At 45.5% G+C, this 26,788-nt stretch overlaps 1 protein-coding gene across 7 annotated transcripts in view; it reads right to left on the bottom strand.

Moving 5' to 3' along the window:
* Positions 1 to 26,788, bottom strand: part of LOC308467731 (integrator complex subunit 6-like) — a 144,081-nt gene that overhangs the window by 73,146 nt on the left and 44,147 nt on the right. For 4 of the 7 annotated variants that reach the window (XR_013981273.1, XM_080989420.1, XM_080989419.1 and 1 more), the window contains 3 exons: positions 19,529 to 19,678; positions 9,297 to 9,386; positions 8,462 to 8,645 (listed from right to left, as the gene is read on the bottom strand). Coding sequence is in view for 5 of the 7 variants with exons in the window: in XM_080989420.1 (XP_080845546.1) it covers positions 8,462 to 8,645; positions 9,297 to 9,386; positions 19,529 to 19,678 (424 nt within the window). In the remaining 2 variants the exon portion in view is untranslated. Of the gene's footprint in view, positions 1 to 8,461; positions 8,646 to 9,296; positions 9,387 to 17,789; positions 18,001 to 19,528; positions 19,679 to 26,788 lie in introns of those variants that run through there. The other 3 variants (XR_013981272.1, XM_080989421.1, XM_080989423.1) reach the window with 3 other exon arrangements.

The following is a 26,788-nucleotide window of genomic DNA, read 5'->3' as shown; positions in this document are numbered from 1 at the left end:
AAAGGACTCATTCAGGTGTCCTACATGGCAGGAAATGAAATTCCTGCTGATCTGTTGTCTAAGGTTGTTAACAGAGAACAACTTAAGGTTTACGTACAAAGGTTGCAATTGGGTTGAACCACAGGTACTACAGGTTACACGGAAAGGGGCAGGATGTTAGGATATTTCCGTTCCACCTTAAATGGGAGCAGGCTTTGTGAGTCACAGAGTCTGCGCATTTCCTGTTCACAGGATGTTTATGTTTTCTGTTGCTTTCGTTTCTCTCTCTGTGTCGTAGACACTGAAGCAGGCAGTCATGTTTTTCTTTGTTCTGATCAACACTGAATAAAACTTGTAAATAATGCTCTCCTGAGTGCGACTTCTGCTGTGCATTATCTGCTGATAGAGAGTGTGCATCGGCTCTAGATGTTGGGCTAGTTCTGGAGCTCATGTCGCTAATTGCTGATACTGCGTGACTACGGGAGATCAATGGATCGTCCGGCAGCCGGCTTGGGGGCCATGATGGACTTTATCTCCCTGGCAGTATCCCAACAGGTACAACCAATCGGTGATGATAATATGCGATTATAAGTGTAAACAAAACAGATGAGCGATTCTGCCCAATAACTCTCTGGAAGATTGGAATCATGCAGCAAGCTTTTCAAGCCTTGAAGCAATGTTTGGCTTGCCCTCTCACAAAGTCCATTCATCCAAGGAGATCGTGGACTTGACAAATTATGTTGAATTCCTTTCTCAGTCAGAAAAGCTTCAAACTGCTGAGAAGTGAATTCTCCCTCGATCTGTAAATAAACATTTCACCTGTTTACTATGCACATTTTCCAACCAAACACAGAATTCCTTGAACCTAGGAAACGCTTCTGATTTCTGCTTGAGATTGAACACATGAATATACCTGGAAAATGAATCAATGAGAACCATGAAGTATTTGGCTCCACCCAAAGAGGGTGCTTTTGGACCAACAAGATCAGCATGCACTATCTGGTATGGTTCTGTAGCTTGTCTACTAGACACCTTACCTTTTGCAGCCATTTTGACCTTGTTTGCTGCGCATGCCTTACACTTCATGTGGTACCTGCAGGGTTTAATAGTCATACCTTCAACTAAGGCAGGCATTTTGGAAACTGCCTCGAAGTGTAAATGACCAAATTTCCTGTGATAATCATGAATACATCCTGCATGCAAAACCTTGTTAGTACCTGCAATACAACGTTTCATCCTGCACAACATCAACAGAATCATCATAATCCAATACAAAGAAATGATCAACATAATCAGCATGCAATAAATAGTCATCTTTCTTGGTGATGGTGCACTTCCTCTTCTTGAAGGAAACGTCTATGTCCTGTGCAGTCAGCTGCGAGACACTCAGTAGGTTGTGTGCAGCATCTGGAACAAAAAGAATGTTGCGTATCGATGCATCCAAGCCGTGAAGAACAACCATTCCATAGCCTTGACTGGAGATGGTGTGGTCATCCGCCTGGTGAATCGCACCTTCCTGCGGAGTAAAGGACACAAAGAGATGCTTGTCCCGACAAACGTGTCTGGTCGCTCCCAAGTCGACGATGAAGAAAGATCCAGACGTCTTCTGGACCTTTGGAGTGAAGCGTGAGACCATAGCCTTGTTCTGCGTTGTCCTGGACTTTGGACCTTTGCCTTTGCCTTTTCCACGCGTTGAGCTATCGCTGCGCTGCTCTGTTGCCTTGGCCTTGGGATGTTTGCACTCCCTTTTCACGTGGCCTAGACGTCCACACAAGTAGCATTTCACTGCCTTCAAAGCTTTGGCGCCATCTAGTGGTTGCACTGCATTCTGGGATGATGTCTGTGAGGGCTCCCCCTTTGTGATACAGCTAGCACTACGCCGATCCTCTTCATTTAACACCACAGCAGTGACATGTGCTACCGTCAGCTTAGCAGTAGGCAAAACAGCAAGCTGGCTGGCAATCGCTTCCCAACTGGAACCCAAAGAATGTAGAATCATGAAGGAATACACAGCCTCTGGAACGGTGATTCCATGCTGTTGCAACGCATGCCTGAGATTCTGCATTTCCATGAGGTGAGCACGCACATCTGCTCCTTCAGCAAGTGCCATACCATGCAACTTGGCATAAAAGAACAAAGAAGCGCCTGCTTCTGTTCTCAAATGTGACTCTTGCAAACTGTCCCACATTTCTCTGGCTGAGGCCTTGTCACGCGAAAGACATAGCTCTTCAGGGGACACAATAAGCGTCAGAGTTCCCCTTGCTTTAGAATCCTTGGCTTTCCACTCATCAGTTACAGGAGCTGGGGGGGGGGGGCATCTGTTATCACATTAAACAGACCCTCTTTTCTTAGCAGAGCCTCTGCATATTGCACCCAGTTGTGATAATTCCCTTTACCGAGCTTTGGAATTCCAAAAGCGTCTGTTACTCTTGCACTGGCAATCTTGTGTCTTTTAAAGCAAGCTGCGTCTCTCTACCACCAGCTGCATTCCAAAAGCACACTTCTTAAGGCTTTCGCTTTCTCCTGAGCTTCTGCCGCAGCTGATTAGTGCTTTGGCTTGAAGTTCAAAGTCCACCCCTTATTGCCATTAATTAGGGACTGGCAGCCTTCCCGGGGCAAGAGCACATACCTCTCATCAATCTTCTTGACATGCAGAGAAGATAAGCTGCATTCCGTTCTTAGAATCATAGAATCATAGAGTTGGAAGAGACCACAAGGGCCATCGAGTCCAACCCCCTGCCAAGCAGGAAACACCACCAGAGCACTCCTGACATATGGTTGTCAAGCCTCTGCTTAAAGACCTCCAAAGAAGGAGACTCCACCACACTCCTTGGCAGCAAATTCCACTGTCGAACAGCTCTTACTGTCAGGAAGTTCTTCCTAATGTTTAGGTGGAATCTTCTTTCTTGTAGTTTGGATCCATTGCTCCGTGTCCGCTTCTCTGGAGCAGCAGAAAACAACCTTTCTCCCTCCTCTATGTGACATCCTTTTATATATTTGAACATGGCTATCATATCACCCCTTAACCTCCTCTTCTCCAGGCTAAACATGCCCAGCTCCCTTAGCCGTTCCTCATAAGACATCGTTTCCAGGCCTTTGACCATTTTGGTTGCCCTCCACTGGACACGTTCCAGTTTGTCAGTGTCCTTCTTGAACTGTGGTGCCCAGAACTGGACACAATACTCCAGGTGAGGTCTGATCAGAGCAGAATACAGTGGCACTATTACTTCCCTTGATCTAGATGCTATACTCCTATTGATGCAGCCCAGAATTGCATTGACTTTTTTAGCTGCCGCGTCACACTGTTGGCTCATGTCAAGTTTGTGGTCAGCCAAGACTCCTAGATCCTTTTCACATGTACTGCTCTCAAGCCAGGTGTCACCCATCTTGTATTTGTGCCTCTCATTTTTTTTGCCCAAGTGCAATACTTTACATTTCTCCCTGTTAAAATTCATCTTGTTTGTTTTGGCCCAGTTCTGTAATCTGTCAAGGTCGTTTTGAAGTGTGATCCTGTCCTCTGGGGTGTTAGCCACCCCTCCCAGTTTGGTGTCATCTGCAAATTTGCTCCCAGTTTGGTGTCATCTGCAAATTTGATCAGGATGCCCTTGAGTCCATCATCCAAGTCGATGATAAAGACGTTGAATAAGACCGGGCCCAAGACAGAACCCTGTGGCACCCCACTAGTCACTCTTCTCCAGGATGAAGAGGAACCATTGATGAGCACCCTTTGGGTTCGGTCAGTCAGCCAGTTACAAATCCACTGAGTGGTAGCATAGTCAAGACCGCATTTTACCAGCTTCTTTACAAGAATATCATGGGGCACCTTGTCAAATGCCTTGCTGAAATCAAGGTAGGCTACATCCACTGCGTTCCCTTCATCTACCAGGCTTGCAATTCTGTCAAAAAACGAGATGAGGTTAATCTGACATGACTTATTTTTCAGAAATCCATGCTGACTATTGGTGATCACAGCATTCCTTTCTAGGTGCTCACAGACTGTTTGCTTAATGATCTGCTCCAGAATCTTCCCTGGTATTGATGTCAGACTGACTGGGCGGTAATTATTTGGGTCCTCTCTTTTCCCCTTTTTGAAAATAGGGACAACATTTGCCCTCCTCCAGTCTGCCGGGACTTCGCCTGTTCTCCAGGAATTCTCAAAGATGACTGCCAGTGGTTCTGAGATCACATCTGCCAGTTCTTTTAATACTCTTGGATGCAGTTCATCTGGCCCTGGAGACTTGAATACATCTAAACTAGCCAAGTATTCTTGTACTATCTCCTTAGTTATTCTGGGCTGTGTTTCCTTTGCTGAATCATTTGCTTCAAATTCTTCAGGTCAGGCATTGTTTTCTTTATCGGAGAAGACTGAGGCAAAGAAGGCATTGAGGAGTTCAGCCCTTTCTGTGTCCCCTGTTTGCATTTCACCATCTTCTCCTCTGAGTGACCCCACTGTTTCTTTCTTCTTCCTTTTGCTACGAACATACCCATAAAAGCCTTTTTTGTTGCTTTTAACCTCTCTAGCAAGTCTGAGTTCATTCTGTGCTTTAGCTTTTCTGACTTTGTGTCTACACGTGCTGGCTATTTGTTTGAATTCCTCTTTGGTGGTTCCCCCCTTCTCCATTTTTTGTACACATCATTTTTTATTCTTAACTCAGTTAAAAGTTCTTTAGATAGCCACCCTGGCTTCTTTAGGCACCTTCCATGTTTCCGTCTCATTGCTATTGCCTGAAGTTGTGCTTTTACTATCTCCCTCTTAACAAACTGCCAGCCATCATGAACTCCCTTTCCTTTTAGTATTACTGTCCATGGGATCTCACCCAGCACTTCCCTAAGTTTTATGAAGTCGGCTTTCTTAAAGTCAAGAAATTGAGTCCTAGTATGCTTGGCTGCTCCTTTCCGCTGTATAGTAAACTTCAGAAGAGCATGATCACTCGTGCCTAATGATTCTTCCACTTCTACCCCACTAACCAGGTCATCAACATTGGTTAGGACCAGATCTAAAATGGCTGTTCCTCTTGTTGCTTCTCCCACTTTCTGGACAATGAAGTTGTCTGCAATGCCAGTGAGGAATCTGTTTGACCTTATGCTCTTGGCTGAGTTTGACATCCAACAAATATCCGGGTAATTGAAGTCCCCCATTACTACTATCTCTCTTCCTTTTGCATGCTTGGCCATCTGTTCCAGGAAGGCATCATCTATGTCCTCCGTTTGGCTTGGGGATCTATAGTAAACTCCCACAATGAGGTCACTGTATTACTGTCCATGGGATCTCACCCAGCACTTCCCTAAGTTTTATGAAGTCGGCTTTCTTAAAGTCAAGAAATTGAGTCCTAGTATGCTTGGCTGCTCCTTTCCGCTGTATAGTAAACTTCAGAAGAGCATGATCACTCGTGCCTAATGATTCTTCCACTTCTACCCCACTAACCAGGTCATCAACATTGGTTAGGACCAGATCTAAAATGGCTGTTCCTCTTGTTGCTTCTCCCACTTTCTGGACAATGAAGTTGTCTGCAAGGCCGTTCGTCATCTGGATTCCGTTCTTCTGGCGCCCATAACCAAAAATTTTGGGATTTTAGCTCCATTCGTCCGAGCTGATAAGGCTCATCTTCATCCGAGCCATCCCAGCAGAGCATTAAAACAACACCACAGCGGAAGGATGAGATAGGTATGGGCTACACGCCATGCTTTATTACTAAGCTATGCAGAGAGCAAAGAAAATATACATCCTCTCTCTATGAGAAGCAGAGAGCAACTAAAACACAAAGGAACAAAGGAAACCAGCAACGTCACATCCCGTCTCCCTTTCCCATGAGACTCCAACAGCCTGGACTGTCTCTGGAATGTAAACACAGTCCTGTGACTGCAAGCAGCTGCACAGTGATAAGAACAGAAACCAACACTATTACCCCAGAGGAAATAGATAAGGTCTTCAAAAACCTGACACCACACAAAGCCCCAGGCCCAGATGGCTTCACAGCAGAATTCTATAGGAAATTCAAAGAACCCTTGATGCCCTACATGACCCGCCTATTAAACGACATCATGAAAGGGGGCCAATTCCCAAAACCTGGATCCACTCCAAAATAGTCTCCATCCCAAAACCACTGAAAGACAGCCTCAAAGTAGAATCATACCACCCAATCTCATTAATAAACCAAGACTACAAGATATTCACATCAATATTGGCCAACCGCCTAAAATTTTTCTTATGCAAGTTACTGTAATAGCCCCAGACCAGACTGCCTTTGTCCCTGGTCGCAGTATTACAGACCCCATCAGGAAACTACTGAACCTGATCGAACACAGCAAGACAACCAAACTCCCACTGACAATTATGTCCCTGGACATCCTCAAAGCCTTTGATTGCTTAGAGTGGGAATACCTATTAGCAGTACTAACTAGCATGAAAGTTGCCCCCAACATCCTACAAATTCTCAAACAAATAATAATAATAATAATTTATTATTTATAACCCGCCCATCTGGCCGGGCCTCCCCAGCCACTCTGGGCGGCTTCCAACAAAATATTAAAATACAGTAATGCATCAAATATTAAAAGCTTCCCTAAACAGGGCTGCCTTCAAATGTCTTCTAAAAGTCTGGTACAGTGGTACCTCAGGTTACATACGCTTCAGGTTACAGACTCCGCTAACCCAGAAATAGTACCTCGGGTTAAGAACTTTGCTTCAGGATGAGAACAGAAATCGTGCTCCGGCGGCGCAGCAGCGTCACAAATCCAACTTAATGGTGTCACAAACCCTCAGCAGCGCCGGAAATCCAACTTAATGTTGTGACCTTGGAAAGTGTTGAAATCCAGCATAGCCTGAGCTCTGTGAGTGTGGCTTTCTCCCGACTGAAGCACAGAGTGTTTGAGGACTGAGACATTCGTAGGGAAACCAAAATGCTTGTTTACAAAGCTATTATACTACCAACTTTACAGTACGCTTGTGAAACATGGACCACTTATAAACGCCATTTCCAACTTCTCAAAAGATTCCATCAGTGGTGTCTCTGAAATTTTTTACGTATCTCTTGATAAGACAGGCAAACTAATGCCAGTGTGCTGGAAGAAGCAAAGTTCACCAGTGTCAAAACATTGATTCTTCAACATCAACTTTGTTGGACTGGTCGTGTTGTTCCGATGCCCGATTATCTTCTTGGAAAGCAACTACTCTATTCCAAACTTAAGAATGGAAAGCATAATGCCGGTGGACAACAAAAGAGGTTTAAAGACGCTCTCAAGGAAAAACTTTAAAATGTAGTATAAACACTAACAACTGGGAAACACTGACCTGTGATCACTCCAGTTGGAGAACAGCCTTTACCAAAGGCGTCATGGACTTTGAAGAAGCACAAATTCAGGACGAAAGCGAGAAACGAGCTAAGAGGAAGGCACGTTTGGCAAATCCTTACTATGGTCAACTCCTGCCCAGAAACCTATGTCCCCACTGTGGAAGGATGTGCAGATCCAGAATTGGCCTCCACAGTCACCTATGGACGCACTGTTAAGACCATATTCATGGAAGACAATCTTACTTGGCTACGAGTGATCGCCAAAGAAGACCATCCACCTCCCATTAAGTCTTCCCTAGGGCACAAATGCCTGGTTTGACTAAAGCTGAGAATATTTAGCTTCACACAGGGGCTGATGAATTTGGTTCTACCCCTTTGTGAGGTTAAGAACAGCCACTGAACAGCCTAAGATCATGCAGTGGTTTTGCTCTAATTGTGTCTCGGAGCAAAACTGTGTCCCAGACTCAATGTTCTCTGACCACCAGTGCAAGGGCTGTTGCACAAGCATAAGGGTGAGAATAACAGTTGCTGTGCAACCAGATGTGCAACAGGAAGTATCAGGACTACAGCAATCTGTTGTGCAACCAGCCACAAGAACTGCACTGGTTTCCTGGGCCTTCTCTTGTGCAAGTGATTCCACTAGTGCATTTAGTATACCACTAAGCGACTTTTAACTTGGGCACTACATTGAAGTAATAGGAGGAATTCAAAGTTAATAAAGAAATGAAGCTTTATGTGATTAGGAATATGGACCTGAATTTCAAACTTGCATGATTTTTAACTTAGAAAAAGCATGCACACACAGTATTCAGTGCCTTGGTAAGAATAGAACAGGATAGCTATTTTCTTTGCCACTCTGAGGAGCAGACAAGACTTTGCAAAACAGAAATACCATTATTTGAAGCACACCAAGGAACTCTGGGCCCACCTCCATTATTCCATCTGGCAGTTTCCCCCACCTCACTTTCCAGCTTTTACTCTGAAGGTGCTCTACCAGATTTCCAAGCTAGTCAGTAATGATAAATGAAAGAGGGAATTGTATACCCCCTGTATGCAGGCATACACACAACATATAGACATGAATGAGAATTTGAGCCATATAATACATGTGAATGCACCAACACCATTATTTCAAAGTAGATGGATTTAGATTTGCAAACCAAGAATAGGGAGAAAAAAGCAGCAGCTACCTCCTGTGACTTCACACATCTGTGTAATAGCAGACTCATATGTAGGGACACTTCCTAGCTGTTCCTGTTCCACTGAAGACGCTCCAGGCAAGCGCAGCACAAGGGCAAACAGCCTCTGATCCCAGCGAAATGGTTCTTTGGTTAACTCACTTCCAGGCAGGGGAGAAGTCAAAGGAAGATGAAGCTAAAAAGACAGACATCCATCTAAGGGCTTTGCTAGAAGAAGAAGCCCATTTGATTCTAACTGAAAAGGAACATGTAGCTAGTTCCATTTTCTGCTAAAATCTCAAGGAAGATCAATGACATCCAGCCCTCTGTGTGTTTTTAAACAGTGAAAAATAAGAAAACAGCCCAGATGGAGATTTATTTTCTTCATCTAATTTTGTCTATATTCCAACTGTTCATAGGAATGATTTCTAGTCAGCTATGAAGTTCACAGTTATCTCTGGGCTGTGATTAAGCATGGTAGAGCACTTGCTTAGCATGAATAAGGTCCCAAGTTCAGTCCCCAGCATTTCCAGGTAAGGCTGGTAAAGGCCCTGTTTGAAACCCTGAAGAGCTGCAGCTAGTCATGGCAGAGAATCCTGAACTAGATGGACCAACAAATTTGAATCTGTATGTAAGACAGGTTTCCTTCCTTCTCTCAGTCTAATCTCTCTCTTAGCAACACAGCAAGAGCAGGATAGAAATATAACCAATAATTCTGCACAAAATTGTTATGAAACACCTTTAACACCATAGGAATATCAGGACAGGAGTACTTTTTTAAACTCCCAAGAGGAGAACACATTCCATGCAGCCATATTACAGTTTAAAGCTTAGGAGCTTCTCTTACCTCCTCCTGCACACCTGTAGTATTTGTCAATTTGCTTCCATCTGTGATTGTAATTAAAACTGATGGTTCTAAATAGAAAGGGTTCCTTCCCTACAAAGGAGGAAATGTTAACATTTTAAACACTGAATCATTAGAGCGTCACAACACTCACCATGTAAACACATTATTTTTTTAAAAGCCGCAAGGTCTGCTCTAACGCTTGGTAGAAAATATATCACTTCAGCATGTAAGGAACTAAAAATGCATTTTTTTCAGGCTCTGGTAGCTGCAGAAGTAGGTAACAATGAGTTACTCAAAACGGTGAGAATTAAATATAAATTATTAATAGATAGTAAAAATAGAGGCGGATTGTCGTTACCCGATTTAAATTTATATTATGATGCAGCTTGCTTCATGTGGTTGAGAGAATGGCTAACACTAAACAATGGAGATTTATTGGACCTGGAGGGGTTCGATAATCGTTTCGGCTGGCACGCCTACCTAGGGTACGAAAAAGTGAAGGTGCATAAGGGCTTTCTTAACCATATTATAAGAAAATCATTGTATAAAGTATGGGGGTAATATAAAGAACTTTTAGAACCTAAAGTACCCTGGTGGCTGTCTCCCATTGAAGTGATAATGATTAAAAAGAAAAATATGGAAACAACCTGGGCTACATATAGGGATTTGCTAGAGAAAAGGGATAATAAATTAAAATTAAAGGATTATGAAGAAATAAAGCACTACCTGACAGAGTGGATTCAATACCACCAGTTATTTGGGAAATTCAACGAAGACAAAAACAAAAGATTTATGACAGAAGTCTCACTATTAGATAAAAACATATTACAAAGTAAAGTAAAGGTAATTTCTAAAATGTATGGATTATAATTAGAATGGGAAGTTAAGGACGAACAAATCAAGGAAGTAATGATTAAATGAGCTATGCATCTGGGTAAAAACATTCAAATAAAACAGTGGGAAAAACTATGGAGGGAAAATTAGAAATTCACAGCATGCAAAGCAATAAAAGAAAATATGATAAAGATGCTCTTTAGGTGGTACTTAACACCTACCAAAATTCATAAAATGTATGAAACTAAATTAACTTTATGTTGGAGGTGTTGGGATTTTGAATACGTGCAGCTTCACACAGAGTCAATTAGGAGTTGGCCGACAGCCAAGGCAATGTGAAGGAGTAAAATCTGCCTGGTGATACAAGGCCTGGAGACAGCTCCATCATTGGCCAAGTTCTCATGGGAATAATGATTTATGGCCTACTGACTGGAATGTTCTAGTCAGAGAGTAGGAGTTGGAGGTTTGAGAGTTGTGAGCCACAAGAGAGAGCAAGTTAAAGATCCGTGTTCTGTTCTGTTCCTGTATATAATAAACACCAATAAGTACAAGTTACTGGTTCCTGCTTCGTCCACCCTGCCTGCAGCTGATTGCTTTCGTAAACTCTGCATATACTCTGCCAAGGTCTGGTTAAGGTCCTGCAACAAGTCAGAAAGTTGCGAAAAACACAATAGGAGGTGCAATCGAGTGGGGGGCACGCTTATACACATGTGGTGGCAATGTGAAAAAATTAAGGGCTTCTGGGATTTGGTTTTTGAAGAGATGGAGGGGAAATTATTATTTTTTTTGGGGGGGGGGAGCCTTTTTGTTGGGAATAATTGATAGGGATATAGCCAGAGAGGATAAGAAATTATTCTTGTATGCGGTGGCGGTGGCTAGAACCCTGCTTGCAAAAAACTGGAAAAAAGAAATAATTCCAACAAAACAAGAATGGAAGATAAATTACAGTGGTACCTCGGGTTACATATGCTTCAGGTTACATATGCTTCAGGTTATAGACTCCGCTAACCCAGAAATAGTACTTCAGGTTAAGAACTTTGCTTCAGGATGAGAACAGAAATCGTGCCACGGCAAAGCGGCGGCCGTAGGAGGCCCCATTAGCTAAAGTGGTGCTTCAGGTTAAGAACAGTTTCAGGTTAAGAACAGACCCCCAGAACGAATTAAGTTCTTAACCTGAGGTACCACTTTATTTAGTTATGTTGAATTGGCAAGATTTACAGATGCAATCAGAGGTTATAGCAATCAAAAAGATTGGAAGAAATACAGAGATTACCAGAAAAAGCAATGCCTGCAAATTACTACTTGGACTTGTTTTAATTAACTTTTGCAAATGGATTTATGGTTAGAATAAAATATTTAAATAGAAATATAAAGAGAGTTCATAAGAAGATAAAAGAAAGCAGATTATTATGGTTGATAACTGTCAGGGAAAGGGAGGCAGCCAGAGAAGGGGGGGGGCATGGAAGCACTTACCGAGAGCCTAAACAGCCCTTTTCCAGCCAGTCCTCTGAATCAGAGACTGAATTAGGGAGTGGCCAGTCTGTTCCAGGAACTAGCTATTTTCAGAAGAGGGGAAGTAAGAGGCGTTCCCTGCCTCGCTGGGCATGCTGGTCTAGAAAGAAACGTCATGAAAATTCAGAAGCGTCAACTGACTAAGCAACACGGACGCGTTGTTTGGAGCTCCGGAGTTGGCTTGTAATTTGCAGTAATAAATCTACCGGACAGAAGTGGCTAGGTGCCTGGAATGTTATCTCCAGACTAGCTTGGCAGCAAACACATCCCTCACAGCTTGACGCTTCTCAAAACACTGCTGCTGGAATCTAGGAAAAGGAAAAGGAATTGGCAGACTTGAGGGGAAAAAATGCGGCTCTTCAGGCTCGTGCTTCGGACTTGGAATCTCGGCTTATGGAATCCAGAGCTGCACAGCAAGGAACCGCAGGTGGGCCAGTGGCAGGGGGCAGGTCTGCGTGGGTGGAAAAATTTTGTGGAGACCCTGGGACTTATTTGGATTTCAAAACGGAGATGTGTTATTTTTTGGAACTGCACAGCGCTCAGTTTGAGGATGACGCGCAGAAAGTTTCTCAAGTAATTAGTCACCTGTCGGGCTCTGCCAAGAGGTGGGTGAGGCCGTTAATTGCCTCGGGGAATGAAGCGCTCAAGAATCTGTCCAAATTCTGGCAGGCTATGGACTTTATCTACTCAGATGAAAGTTTAATTGACAAGACACAGGAGGAGTTGTTAGCTTTGAAGCAGGGCAAATCCACGGTGCGTGATTATTGGTCCGAGTTCGCCATGCTTATACACAAACTGGGCTGGGAATTGGAGTCACAGCCAGTACAAGCTCTATTTAAGGGAGGTTTGAACTCGGAAGTTAAGGACGAACTGGCCAGGGGTCCACGCCCTAAGGACATGGATGGGTTAACGAAGGCTGCGCTTGCGGTGGGGTTGAGACAAGAAGCCAGACAGCGGGAAAGGAGACAAGGCAAGGAAAGGAGTTACCATGGTAACCGCATTCCTGAAATGCCGGCAGCTGCCTCAGAGGGTCAGCAAATGACAGAGCCAATGGAGATAGACGCTGCCCGCGCGCGGGAAAGTTTGAAAACGCAACGGCCAGGCGGGAAGGAGAAAAAAGACTGGCAAGCGGCCAAGAAATGTTTTGTCTGTCAGAAAGCAGGGCACTTTGCCAGAGTGTGTCCTGAGCGTCGTAACTGACAGGGAATGGTTGGGGCTGCTCAACAGACTGAGGCAGAGGCTCCTAAGATGTCAGGAAACGAGGAGGCCTGGCTGGTGATGAACCGGGGCAACAGCCAGGCGCTAGAGACAGCGAAAGTCCCCGGCTTGGACACCCCAAAGCAAGCATAATGTTGAAAGTGGTTCTAGAGCTTCCCAATGGCCAGACGGTGGAGGAATTCGCTTTAGTGGACTCAGGTGCTTCTGCATCCTTTTTTAAGCAAGGAGTTTGCGGCCCGGCACCAACTGAACCTGAGGCCTTTGGATTTTCCGTTGCAAGTTACTACCATTGATGGGAGAGAACTGTTGGGTGGTGAAGTCACACATTGAACGCCTCCCATGAGGATGCGGGTGTCTACCCACTCCGAGGTCATCACCTTTCACGTGGCCACCTTGGCGGGTCCACCGATCATATTGAGCATGAGTTGGTTGGCCTTGCACGACCCGGTGGTATCATGGCACCAACGGTCCCTCACTTTTGGTTCGACGGACTGCATGGAGAACTGCCTGGGCCTAGAGCAACACCGGCTGACGGAGGCCAGGATGGCAGCAGCATGCGGAGCAGGAACTACTGAAATACCTTCGTGCTACAGGGACCTGCAGGAGGTGTTCAGTGAAAAGGAGGCTGACACGTTGCCACCTCATCGGCCATATGATTTGTCAGATCAACCTGAAGCCGGGGGCCACGCTGCCTGTGGGACGGACCTACGCCATGTCGGAAGGAGAAATTGAAAACCTAAAGGACTTTATTGAGAAAAATCTGAGGAGGGGATTCATCAGAGAATCCAAGGCAGCTGGTGGGAGCCCTGTGTTCTTCGTGGACAAGAAATCGACTAACGAACGCCGCTTGGTCGTAGATTTCAGAATCCTGAACAGCCTGACGGAACCGGTGGCCTTCCCAATGCCCAGGATTGACGACGTTCTAGCCAGGGTGTGAAAGGGGAAGATTTTCACCAAGTTGGACCTCTGGGGGGCGTACAATCTCATCAGAGTGCGAGACGGCGATGAGTGGAAAACCACCATGTTCACCCCGCTGGGGGCGTTTGAGTATCTCGTTATGCCTTTCGGATTACAGTGCGGAAGTCCCTGTTTCCAAGTCTTCATGCACCACGTGCTAGGGCCTTTGCTGTACCGGAACTGCGTTTGTTTCCTGGACGATGTGCTGGTGTACTCGGACAACGAGAAACAGCACGTCAAGGACGTACGGGAGGTCCTGAGCAAACTTAAGGAGCATCGATTGTGGGTGAAGCTGGAGAAGTGTCAGTTCCACACGAAAGAGGTCCAGTTCCTGGGTTACAGGCTGTCAGACAAGGGTCTGGCCATGGATCCGGAGAAGGTGAAGGTGATTGTGGAATGGGAAAGCCCTAAGACCAGGAAGGATGTTCAGCGTTTCCTGGGCTTCAGCAATTTCTATAGGAAATTCATCAAAGGTTTCACGAAACTGACGGCGCCCATAACGGACTGTCTTAGTGCCAAGAAGAAGTTTCACTGGACGGAGGCGGCACAAGAAGGTTTCGAGTAGCTAAAGAGGGTCTTTGCATCAGAGGAGCAACTGCTCCACGTCAACCCTGATCGACCACTACAGGTTGAGACAGACACCTCTGATTAGGTGATTGGGGCGGTTTTACTGCAGCCAGATCAAAAAGGGGAGTGGCGTCCGTGTGCCTTCTTTTCACGGAAATGAGTAAATCGGAGCAGAACTATACTATCTACGATAAGGGATTGCTTGCGATCGTCGCTGCGTTCAAACAATGGCGCCATTTTCTGATTGGAGCGAGGCACCAAATCTTGGTGTGCACCGACTACAAGAATTTGGAGTACTGGCGAACGGTGAGGGTGTTGTGCCAGAGACAGATAAGGTGGGCGGAGTTCTTTGCCAACTTTAACTTTCAGATCCAGTATGTGCCGGGAGAACAGAACGCAAGGGCCGATGCCCTGTCACGGAAACCGGAGTATATGGCGGAAGAAGGGGTCCCGGTGGCAAGACTGATGTTCCCCGAGAGCAAGTGGATGTGTGGGGGGGCGTTGGTCAAGGAGGATGAACTGAGGGGGCTGCTCAGAGAGGATGACTTTGCCAGGCAAAAGACGGGGGAGTTAAGGCAAAGGGGAGGTTCCGAGGGAGGTTTCGAATTAAAGGGAGGGCTCCTGTACTATAGGGGAGCTTTGTATGTCCCGGGGGAAAACCTTAGGAACAGAGTGCTCAAACAGCTTCATGATAGCTGCACGGCGGGGCACTTTGGGCAGCACAAAACCATGTTGCTGGTCACCAGGGAATTTTGGTGGCCCAAGGTGAGGGAAGATGTTAAGGAGTACGTGAGAGGATGTGACACCTGCCAGAGGGCCAAAGGGGAAAGGGTGGCGCCCGCTGGTTTGCTGGAACCTTTGCCCACATCGGGCAGGCCATGGGAAGTGGTGGCGGTGGACTTCATCACTGATCTGCCCAGGTCCAGGGGAAAGACAGCGATCAGGGTGGTGGTGGACCTTCTAACAAAAATGTGCCATTTTGTGGCCTGCTCGCATGCTGTGACGGCAGAAGAAACAGCCAAGCTGTTCGTTGAGCACGTGTTTAGGTTACACGGGGTACCCACGCGGGTGGTCTCAGATAGGGGGACTCAGTTCACCTCGCGTTTCTGGCACAGATTCATGAGTCTGTTGCAGGTGGAGGTGAGTTTTACCATAGCCAGGCACCCGGAGACTAATGGGCAGGCGGAGAGAGCAAATGCTGTTTTGCAACAGTATTTGCGGTGTTAAGTTGGTCAGAGACCTAGCGAGTGGGTGGACAAACTTGCTCTGGCTGAGTTTGCCTACAACAACGCGGATAATGTTTCCACGGGAATGGCTCCGTTTTTTGCTAACCACGGTTGTCACCCAAGGGCATTCCCGGGAAGGGGGGAGGAGTCATGGAGTGTGCCTGCAGCGGAACGCTTTGCAGAGGAAATGGAGGCGATCCACCTGCAGCTGCAGTTGAACTTGGAAAGGGCCAAGGAGGTCTACAAGAGGCAGGCCGACAAGCATTGGCGGCCGGGGGAAGTGATCCAGGTTGGGGATAAGGTGTGGTTTTCCACGTAAGGGTTGCCCTGAAAAGGAGGTTGCAAGAAGCTCAAACCCAGGAGGGTGGGACCATTTGAGGTAATCCAACAAATCAACCTGGTGGCCTTTAAGCTGCGGTTGCCAGAGAGCATGAGAATCCATCCAGTTTTTCACCGGTCACTGTTCTCCCCTTACAGGGAGGGGGGTAGGAGGCAGGGTGGTGGGGGTGGGGAACCCCCACCACCTGAAATGGAAGAACGGGAGCAGTGCAACGAGGTGACGGAAATACTGGATTCTCACTGGCATGGGGGGCAGTTACAGTACCTGGTGGCGTGGGAAGGGGCCCCAAGCTCAGAGAACACCTGGGTTCCGGAAAGCTGTGTCACAGAAGAGGACCTAGTGGAGGAGTTTCACAATTTTTTCCCTGACAAGCCCAAACCCCGGGGTAGGTCGTTGCAAGAGGTGTTCAAGACAACAGATGATGAAGAGGAGTTCGAGGGTTTCCCACCATCGGAGGAGGAGGAGGAAGAAGGAGAAGAAGTAGTAGTAGTATATTGGGGAACACGAGGAATGGGGGACTTGAGGGAGGTTTTTGATGTGACGGATGAGGAGGAGGGTAGTTTTACAGGTTTTCCACCCGCCACCCCGGATGGAGAAGAAATGGAGGCAGTCGAGGCTCCCGGAGGGGAGGGGGCCTTTGAGGAGGGGGTGGATGTCAGGGAAAGGGAGGCAGCCAGATAAGTGGGGGGCATTGAAGCACTTACCGAGAGCCTAAACAGCCCTTTTCCAGCCAGTCCTCTGAATCAGAGACTGAATTAGGGAGTGGCCAGTCTGTTCCAGGAACTAGCTATTTTCAGAAGAGGGGAAGTAAGAGGCGTTCCCTGCCTCGCTGGGTATGCTGGTCTAGAAAGAAACATCACGAAAATTCAGAAGCGTCAACTGACTAAGCAACACGGACGCGTTGTTTGGAGCTCCGGAGTTGGCTTGTAATTTGCAGTAATAAATCTACCAGACAGAAGTGGCTCGGTGCCTGGAATGTTATCTCCAAACTAGCTTGGCAGCAAACACATCCCTCACAATAACAGACCCGCATCGAGGATGAAGGAAGTCATAAAAGAAAATGGATCTGAAATTTGGTTAAAATATACTGTCCATATAGAGTATTTTTAGGTACGTTTTTATTTCTGTTATGGTTCTTTTTGTTAATATTGTTATTTCTTTTCTGTTTTTCCTTTTTCTTTTTTCATTTTTATTTGTTATATAATGTATGTCTGTGTGTTATGTTTGTTTGCACATAAAAAAACCGAATGTGTTACTCAAGCAGCCTATTTGGTTTGTTTTAAACCTCCATCCATTATTTCTCATCAAAACATTATATACTGACACATCGATACAAGTAAAGGTGGATCTGGCTGGCCCTCTCACCACTAGAATTAAGACCATTACTGGAGTCAAACAGGGATGCATTTTGGCACCCTTCCTGTTTAATTTTTATATTAATGACATGGTTAAAGAACTGGAGGGCCTACAGTTTGCCCCTGTCACAATTCTCGACCAAAAACTCTCAGTCTTAATGTATGCTGGTGACCTAGCACTTGTATCTAGAACCCAGGTAGGCCTGAGACGGCTGCTTGCAAAATTAAGTTCATATTGCACAAGGAATGCTTTATCTATAAACTGTGATAAGATGCAGGTCATTGTATTTGGGAAGCACCCTAAAAAGCATGTTTGGCACCTGGATGAACACATCATAAACCAAGTAAATACGTTTAAATATCTGGGATTGGTTTATTCAGAAACGGCATCTTGGAATATACAGCTATCCAATATTAAATTTGCAAGCCTTTAAATCAGCAAAAGCTATTTTGAAATTCGCTGCTTGTAAAGGTGGAAATTGTTACGATATGAGAGCAACGCAGCTGCAAACAGCCAGCTTGAAAACATCACATGATGGGGCTGTCTGTGGGAAACAGTGTTACAGTCAGTTCACAGGGCAATTCACCGGAATTTGCTCGGAGTGTAATATGAAACCTTCCTCTTGCGTATGTACAGGAAGTCTCTGCCACTTGCTGGATGGAGTCTGAAGTGATCGGACATGTTTCCTGTAGTGCTGCAGAGTCAGAAATAAAGCGATGTAAAGTAGATTTCTGGCTATCTCCTTTGCCTGCTGGGAAGCAAGGAGGGAGGGGTGTGCATTTTCCCACGCTGGGAGATGTCGCCTATTGAGACCTATCCTGGACTTGCTGGGATTGCAGCCTGGGAGGTCACTGGTAAACAAGCTGGGAGCCTGGGAGAGGGTCCACACTCTCCCGAAGAAGGCTTGTTTTCCAACAGAAATCTGGTCAACCCAGCTCTATCTGTGTATAAAGCAAAAACAACGGCCCAGATTTTATATGGTGAAGAGGTTTGGGGTACCTCAAATGTCTCTGGTTTGGAACCCTCACAGAAATATTTTTTAAGAGTTCTTTTAGGTTTACCCAAAGATATGCAATCTGCCATGGTCAGGTTGGAAACTCTCATGTTGAGCATAGAGAGCCAAATAGATAAAAGAATTCTCTGTTACTGGTTTACAGTTCAACAGATGGACAACACTAGGCTACCCAAAAAATGCCTGATTGAGCTCTCGAACAGATTACCCCTTAAAAACTGGGTACATCACGCTGCCCAGCTGATGGGCAAATGTGACCTCTCAGTGACCGAGATCAAAGAACTTCCCTTATATTCCCAGAAAATTATCTTTAAATAAACCATAAGGGCAGTGGCAACTAAAAACGACCTAAACTCTATGCACACATCTACATGCGCCCCATTATATTTTAAACTTAGAGAGGCCAATGAACATACATCTTATTTTAATAAATTGACTTTTGCACAACTTGGGAAAGCTTTTACAGAGTTACGATTAAATACAATAAACTCTGCTTATAGAGATGGGAGACACAGAGGCAGACCAACAAACGAATGTGTTTGCATTAGGAGATGCCCTGAAGTAGAGGACCTTATGCATTATATCTCGCGCTGCCCCTTATATAATGAAGCAAGAGAACAATTTTTAGCACCTATGACAAGCTCCCCTGGCCAGAACCCCTCTGACATGATTTTATTTCTCCTCACAGACATAGATAAGTATGTGACCTGGCGTGTAGCACTCTTTGCAATTGCCACCAGGAAAATCAGAGCAAATTATATAGCCAAGGTAGCCACCAACTATAAAGGAGATGAATTTATTTGACACTATCTCCATCAAGCTATATTCTAACTTTATCACCAAATTCCGTATATAATTGCACACTGTATTAATTAACATTATTTTTAATATATTAGTGGCCATTTGATAATTTTAGCTTATAAATTTTAATGTTTAATGTCTTAATTTGTATATTAAGGTACTTTTATAGCTCTGTTTAGAGTAGGTAATGTCTTGATAATATAAATGTTTTAAGTTTTTTGTATCAATTCAGTATATTTTCTTTTAATTGTTGAATGATTCTGTGTACATTGCGGCAGCCTTTGGCTATGTGCAATAAAACTGACTGACTGACTAATCATGTCAGCAAATTCTCACATCCTCTTTACAAAAGAGATGTAACGATTTTTCAGATGATGAAGTGAAGGCATTAAATGCTATCATCCATTACCTGTCCATAGTTGTCTATTCCAGACACTAATCTGTTGAGGTTTAGCAAATCAAATGATGATCGAAGAGCCTGTCCAAGGGTGGTTAATCCTGCCGCTTGTAGATTTTTCAGTTCATTCATGAAAGTGGCATGGTTCTCCTTCCATCCAGCCTACAAAGTAACATTATTCCACACTTACTTTGTGATAGTCTAATTTTTTAAAAAAATCTGCAAGGCAAATAGCAGCTTTTCTTCAAAACATTGGGGGTGAGGATGAAAGAATGCACGACACTCCTCACACGGGTAAGCTGTGAGCAAAACCATCGACCAGAAGTATTTCCATCTCATCTATTATTTACAGTGGTACCTCGGGTTACATACGCTTCAGGTTACATACGCTTCAGGTTACAGACTCCACTAACCCAGAAATATTACCTCGGGTTAAGAACATTGCTTCAGGATGAGAACAGAAATCGTGCAGCAGCAGGAGACCCCATTAGATAAAGTGGTGCTTCGGGTGAAGAACAGTTTCAGGTTAAGAACGAATTAAGTTCTTAATTAAGTCCTCCAGAACGAATTAAGTTCTTAACCCGAGGTATCACTTTATTACATTCATATCCCACCTTTTCTCCAAGTAGCAAGATGGCATACACTTCTCCCTCTCTCCATTTTATCTTCACAACAACCCTATAAAATAGGTTTGGCTGAGACACATTGCGTGGCTCAAGGTCACCCAACTGGCTTCATGGCTAACTGGGGATTTGAACTGCGGTCTCCTAGGTCCTAGTCCAGCACTTTAACCACTACAAAATTTTTCACTTCCACAGAAGGCAGCTTGCCCAGTGCTTTCCCCTGTTGGCAGTGTCTTTTAGAACCCATTCCAGTGCATTTAAGTGAACAATTACAGAGGATGTCTGAATCCTGAATCCTTGGGTATCATTAAGTTAAACTGAATTTCACTAGGTAGGAACACATGCTGAATAGGTCACTCTCCTTCATATCAAACCAAGTCCCAGTACAAGACACGTTTTCCTGAAGACTAATTCCCCAAGCCTTTTTCTTATCCGGTGAAAAAGAGAACACTGCCAATTCTATGAAGTAGGTTCAGATTCTGTATACCTTCCTTCCCCATATATATGTATAAATAGGCTTTCCTGCTTACAGTATGTACTGAACACCTCAGAAGAAATTTTTGAGGCACAATAGTGTTGCAGGAATTTAGACCAAGGTTGGGGTGGGGGTTCTGCCCACCCCAGTGCCTTAACAGACTCACAAAGCACCACACAATACATACACTATTTCAGATGTATATTTTATTCTGTATCAAAAAGGGCCCCCATAAATAAGGGCAGCCTGGAAACTACATTTCAGAAAGGGAAGATTACAGGGTCCATCTGAAAGCTGGGTAGACGAGGTTTCAAAAACCCAGTGCATTCAAATGACCAGTCAAAAGGCAACCTACCAGCATTACTAACACCACCCTCTGAGGCAGAACACACTGGTACTGCAGGCTGTCTTTCAGCATCTCTTTATTGGAACAATATTTCGGTACACGGAAATGTTGCAGTCAATCGAAACCTCCATTAGCTACATTGTATCAACTTCTAATTGTTTCCCTGAGTTCAAGGGTAGGACTTCTTAAAGCACTCACTTCTCCAAACTGCAGAAACCTACAAATATTTGTATAAAATCAACCTTATATCGGATCAACACCGTCCGAACTTCATTTTACTCAGGGAACCAAGGACTACCAAAGGGGGGACAGCCATAATCCTTGAAGTATACGCAGGAACCTCTTGCTCAAGAAATAATCCCTGGCATCCTGGCCAATGGGTTCTAGACGAGTAGTCATCAACAGATAATAGTGGACTATTCAAGACTAGATAGCACTCCCAGTCAAGACAAAGGAGTGCACTTGCTTGGCTGAGAGCACCAGGAACTTGTAAATATCCCTACTGTATCATTTGATGGGTATATGGTGATGGGCAAGAGAGGTTGGGGGCAAACTTTTCTGTGATGTGTATGATGTATCCGTGATGTTTGTGTGATGTTTCCCTAAGGGTGTTTATGGGAAATTGATAAAAGTTGGAGCATCCTTTTGTTCAAGGCTTCTTCCTGTTTCTCCCATGTGGTGGGTCGAAGTCCTGTCGCAGCAGTTTTTGGAATAAAGATCAAGCCTACTGGCTGCTGTTTTGCTCATATATTCTTGGCTAGCGTCTTTGGTAATTTCCTTTAACAGTATGAAGAGCACTAAATCATCTGCATACATCAAGATTAAGATCTTTCTGTTCCTAATTACTGGAGAGTGAAAGTTTGCGCTGGCTAAACATGGCAGCAAATCATTAATATAGAAGTTCAAAAGAGTGGCAGCCAGAATGCTACCTTATGTCAATCATCGCAACAATCTGAAGGCAGTATTCAACCATTATTTGGAGATGATTTGGTACTAACATTAGAAGTGTTGAGAGATTCCATTCCATCTTTTGGTTCAGACATGGAACTGTTGCATATCACATGTCTGTTTACATTCCAGCACTGTTTGCTGGAATAAGCGGAACTTCCATTGTGTTGCTTTTGGCTTTTGCTTTTGCCTCTCTCTCAGAAGACACGGCAAGGAGAGATGGCATGTTTCTTTGTCTTGATTTATGTTTAATAAATCCGTAGTATATAGTGTTAGGTTTCTGTTATGCCACTGTGCAGTGCTTAGTGTCACAAGACTCTGTTTACATTCCAGACTGTTGGAAGTCTCACGGGAGACGGATGTTGATATTATTGGTTTCCTGTTTCTTTGTACCAGTTGCTCTCTGCCTTTCACAGAGATACGATGTATATTCATTTCTGTCTGCGTAGTTAGAAATAAAATGTAGCGATGTAGCACATATATTTCTTGTCCTTCTGCTGCTTGGATACTCTGCGTAATGGGAACGTGCCTGGAGCCTCATCAAAGGCTCAGGTCGTTAATCACCGTTGGAGGAGATTCCGGAGGACTCGACTGGAGGATGAGCTTTTTCAGCTCAGTCGTAGCGGAGGCTCAAAGATTTTTGGTCATGGGCTCCAGAAGATGGATTGCAGCTTATCTTCTCTGCGTGTCAAGAAGATTGATGAGAGGTATGTGCTCTTGCCCCGGGAAGCCTGCCAGTCCCTAATTAATTGGCAATAAGGGTGGAGATTGAAGTTCTAGACAAAAGCACTGACCGGCTGCGGCAGGAGAAGCAAAAGCCTCATGCAGTGTGCTTTTCGAACCGCAGCCTGCTTTAAAGACACAGACATGGCTAATGCTAAAGTAATGGAAGCCCTTTAAACCGCGATGAGGGTACCGAAGCTCTCAAAGGCTTTGTGATACAGCTAGCACTACGCCGGGAATGGGTGCAGTATGCAGAAGCCCGGCTATGCAAAGAGGGTCTGTTTAATAATAATAATAATAATTTATTATTTGTACCCCGCACATCTGGCTGGGTTTCCCCAGCCACTCTGGGCGGCTTCCACAGAGACCAAAAATACACGAAAATGTCACACATCAAAAACTTCCCTGAACTGCCTTCAGGTGTCTTCTGAATGTCAGGTAGTTGTTTATCGCTTTGACATCTGATAGGAGGGCATTCCACAGGGCGGACGCCACTACCGAGAAGGCCCTCTGCCTGGTTCCCTGTAGCTTTGCTTCTCGCAATGAGGGAACCGCCAGAAGGCCCTCGGTGCTGGACCTCAGCGTCCGGGCAGAACAATGGGGGTGGAAACGCTCCTTCAGGTATACTGGGCCGAGGCCGTTTAGGGCTTTAAAGGTCAACACCAGCACTTTGAATTGTGCTCGGAAACGTACTGGGAGCCAGTGTAGGTCTTTCATGACCAGTGTTATGTGGTCTCGGCGGCCACCCCCAGTCACCCGTCTATCTGCCGCATTCTGGATTAGTTGTAGTGTCCATTAAACTTTAATTAGTTTAATGTTAAGTAAACGTCCAGTGCGCTTCCAACGCCATAAATCTTATCTCAGCAGAGAATTTCGTGCAGCGGTTGAAGAAGGCAGGAGAGTCAGTACCTTTCAATGAAGAATCCTGGAGCAAGCACTTTGGAACTCAGAAAAAAACCTTTATTTACAAAAGAAAAACCCTGGCGATAAAGCACACATGCTTTTATCTCCGGCAGAAAGAAAACTTTACTCTAAACTTAACTCATATCAGCAAACACGGGGGAGAGAGAAAACACACGGGTGAACTGACTTATTTATACAAACTAACTCACATTCCTGGATGCTTAATGACTTCCAGCTGCTCAGTGATTAGAGCGACTTGTTACCTCTTAACCCTTTAGTACCAACACCCCCTCTCGCTCGTAACACTGAGCTGTACCAACCTTAATTCAAATTTAAACCTGAACAGAAATATTTATGAGATTGCGGACTCAAAGCTTTTGTAAAACCGTCTGCGAGATTTTCTTTGCTTGGACAATACTTTAGTTCAATTAAACCTTGTTTTACACTTTGGCATACATTTTGATAACGGATATCAAAGTGTTTTGTGTGTGCCTTGAATTGACCTGATTTAGCTAGTTTAATACAAGGTTGATTGTCTTCCCACACTCTGATAGGTAGGGAACATTCTCCAAACAATTCTTGTACCAGTTGCGTATAAAATTCCAGTTCTCTACATACATCTGATAATGCACTGAACTCAGATTCAGTTGAACTTAAAGCTATAAGTGATTGCTTTCTTGATCTCCAACCAATTAGTGCATTTCCAAATTTTATCGCCATTCCTGACACTGATTTTCTATCTGGTCCAGCATCTGCCCAACTGCTGTCGGCCCAACTTTCAAGTTGTGTGCTGCCCTCTGCTGATAGTTTTAAGCGAAACCTTTTGGTAGTTTGGAGATACCTTAAAACTCTTTTTACTCCTTGCCAAGCATGCATTGATGGTTTTTCAGCTTGTCTACGCAGCATGTTGACAGCATATGTTATATCGGGCCGAGTCCACTGTGCAATGTGGAGTAGACTGCCTATCGCTGACTGGTAAACCCCGGGATTACTGAACTCTGCCTGTTGCTCGGCTTGAGCATCCTTTGTGTAACTTAACTCCATTGGGGTTTTAACACCAGCACAGTCATCCATTTTAAACCTTCCAGCAACTGCTGGATCTTAGCTTCTTGGCTGAGCCAATAGTTCCCATTTTCATCTTGCTGAATTTTAACTCCTAGATAAACACATACAGTGCCTAGCGATTTTATCTGAAACTTTTCTCCAAGCTTTGTGGCAAATTGTTGTGCAAGTTTATCGTCCTTTCCACTATATAATAAATCGTCAACAAATATCAAAACTGCTTCTTGTTCACATCCCGAGCCTTTTAGATAAAGACACTGTCAGGGGTTCAGGAGCAGAGGCACAGGAAAGGGAGGAAATAGAGAGCGAGGGGGAGGAGTCCGAAGGAAATGTTAGCGATGACAGCGGTCCGAGGTCTCTGAGTCTTTCCAGCGAATCGGAAGATTCACAGAAAGGGGCTCCCATGGTCAGAGCAAGGGGGGTGCCGAGGGGGACACCCCAGGAAGAAGGGGCCAGAGGGGACTCAGAGAGCAGCAGTTGGAAATCAGGACCAGCGTCCACACCAGAGTGCAGTAGGGGGGAGGAGTCCCAGGCATCGGGATCAGGCGGCGCACTGCCAGTGGGAGGACATGAGTCAGGATTGGCCACGCCTCCATCGGGGAGCGAGGAAACGGTCGAGAGGAAGGTTGAAGGCTGGGCGCGCGCGCCAAGTTCAAATGTACAGGAGGGCGGCGCAGTTGGCAGCCCGGATAGGGAGCCAGGTCCCAAAGCCCGCCGAAAAGAGGGGGAGGAGTCAGGGGGGTCAACGTCAGCGTCAGAAGAATCCAGGAAGGAAGGGACCCCGGGGGGTAGCAGGACCCAGAGGAGAAAGGAGAGACGGAAGAGGTGGAGTAAGGCTAGAATCTTAAACTGGTGTACAGGGGGCGGAGACTCAGATGGAGCTTCGCCGATCTAACCCCTAGACGTAGAGCTGGGGCGCTGCGGCTTGAAAATGGAAACTGTACTTCAATAAAGACTTTTGTACATTACTGCCGGCTAGCGTTGGTCCTCTGTGAGCTGGGACCTGGAGCCAGCTCTGACAGTAAGCTCCATCTCCAAAAAGTTTTGCACCAAAAACCTCGTAACGTGAGTGGACGCAGCGAGGGAAGAAGATTGGTGCTTCGCGAGCTCACAAAAGTCAGGCAAGATGACTACAGAACAGCAACTAGCAGCCCTGCAAGATGCAGTGACACAACTCAACGCGGAGGTACTCGCATCCAGGAAAAGGGAAGAGGAAGCGGCTGCCGCCTGCAGGGATCTCCAAGCCAGGTTGGAAGTGCTTGCTAAGCAGGGGCAACCGGGACCCAAATCAGAGGGGATTGGGCTGGGGAAAAGAGGAGGCAGCCTGGTATCTCATTTCGATGGGAATTTGCAGCAGTACCCTAACTTCCGAGCAGACGTGCTGTTTGCGCTGGAACTGCTGGATAAAGACTTTAGAGATGAGCAAGAGAAGGTGGGGTTTATCTTGTCCCATTTGCATGGGGAAGCTAAAGCGTGGCTGCGCAATCTGTGGAGAGATAAGGATCCGGCGCTCCAAAATGCGGATGCATTCATTAAAGCGATGGATTCGTGTTTTTTATCAAATATAGACATTGATATCGCCAGAAAAGACATACATGGGCTCAAACAAGGCAGAGCCAGTGTAAGGCAGTACCATTCCCGCTTTTTTGCATTAGTCCATGCGCTGGGATGGGAGAAGGATTCTGCCCCAGCCAGAGACCTTTTTTGGGAAGGCTTGAATGCAAATGTGAAAGATGAGATGGCAAGGGGGGAGAGACCAAAGAGCACTCAGGAGGTTGTCCGGCGGGCGCTGCAAATTGGGGTGCGTCTGGAAGAACGTCCATGGAACAGAGAAGAAGGACGTTGGGGACGTACGCCAGTGAGAGCACCTCCCCTCTTTCCGAAGGATGCAGCGCGTGCGCAATCCACACCTCAGCAGGGAGGGGGAGTGGAACCGATGGAGATTGGAGGCGCCAGGGCTCAGTCAGCAACCAGAGCCCTAACACCGGGAGCAGTCAAAGCGAAGCCTCCTAGAGGGAACAGGAAGTGCTACATCTGCGACAGTGCTCAGCACATGGCGAAAGAGTGTCCCCAGAGGCTCCACAAGCACACTGCAGCCTCAGCAACAGTAACAGACGCAACTCAGCAGAGAGAACCACAGCAGGGAAACGACAGAGTCTGGCTGGAGGAAGAGGCACTGGGGCCCAGCCAGA

This window comes from Podarcis pityusensis, assembly GCF_964106645.2.
Source record: "Podarcis pityusensis genome assembly, chromosome: W".
NCBI lineage: Eukaryota > Metazoa > Chordata > Lepidosauria > Squamata > Lacertidae > Podarcis > Podarcis pityusensis.
Note: the sequence above shows the minus strand (reverse complement) of the source record. Positions and strands in the feature narration are given on the sequence as shown.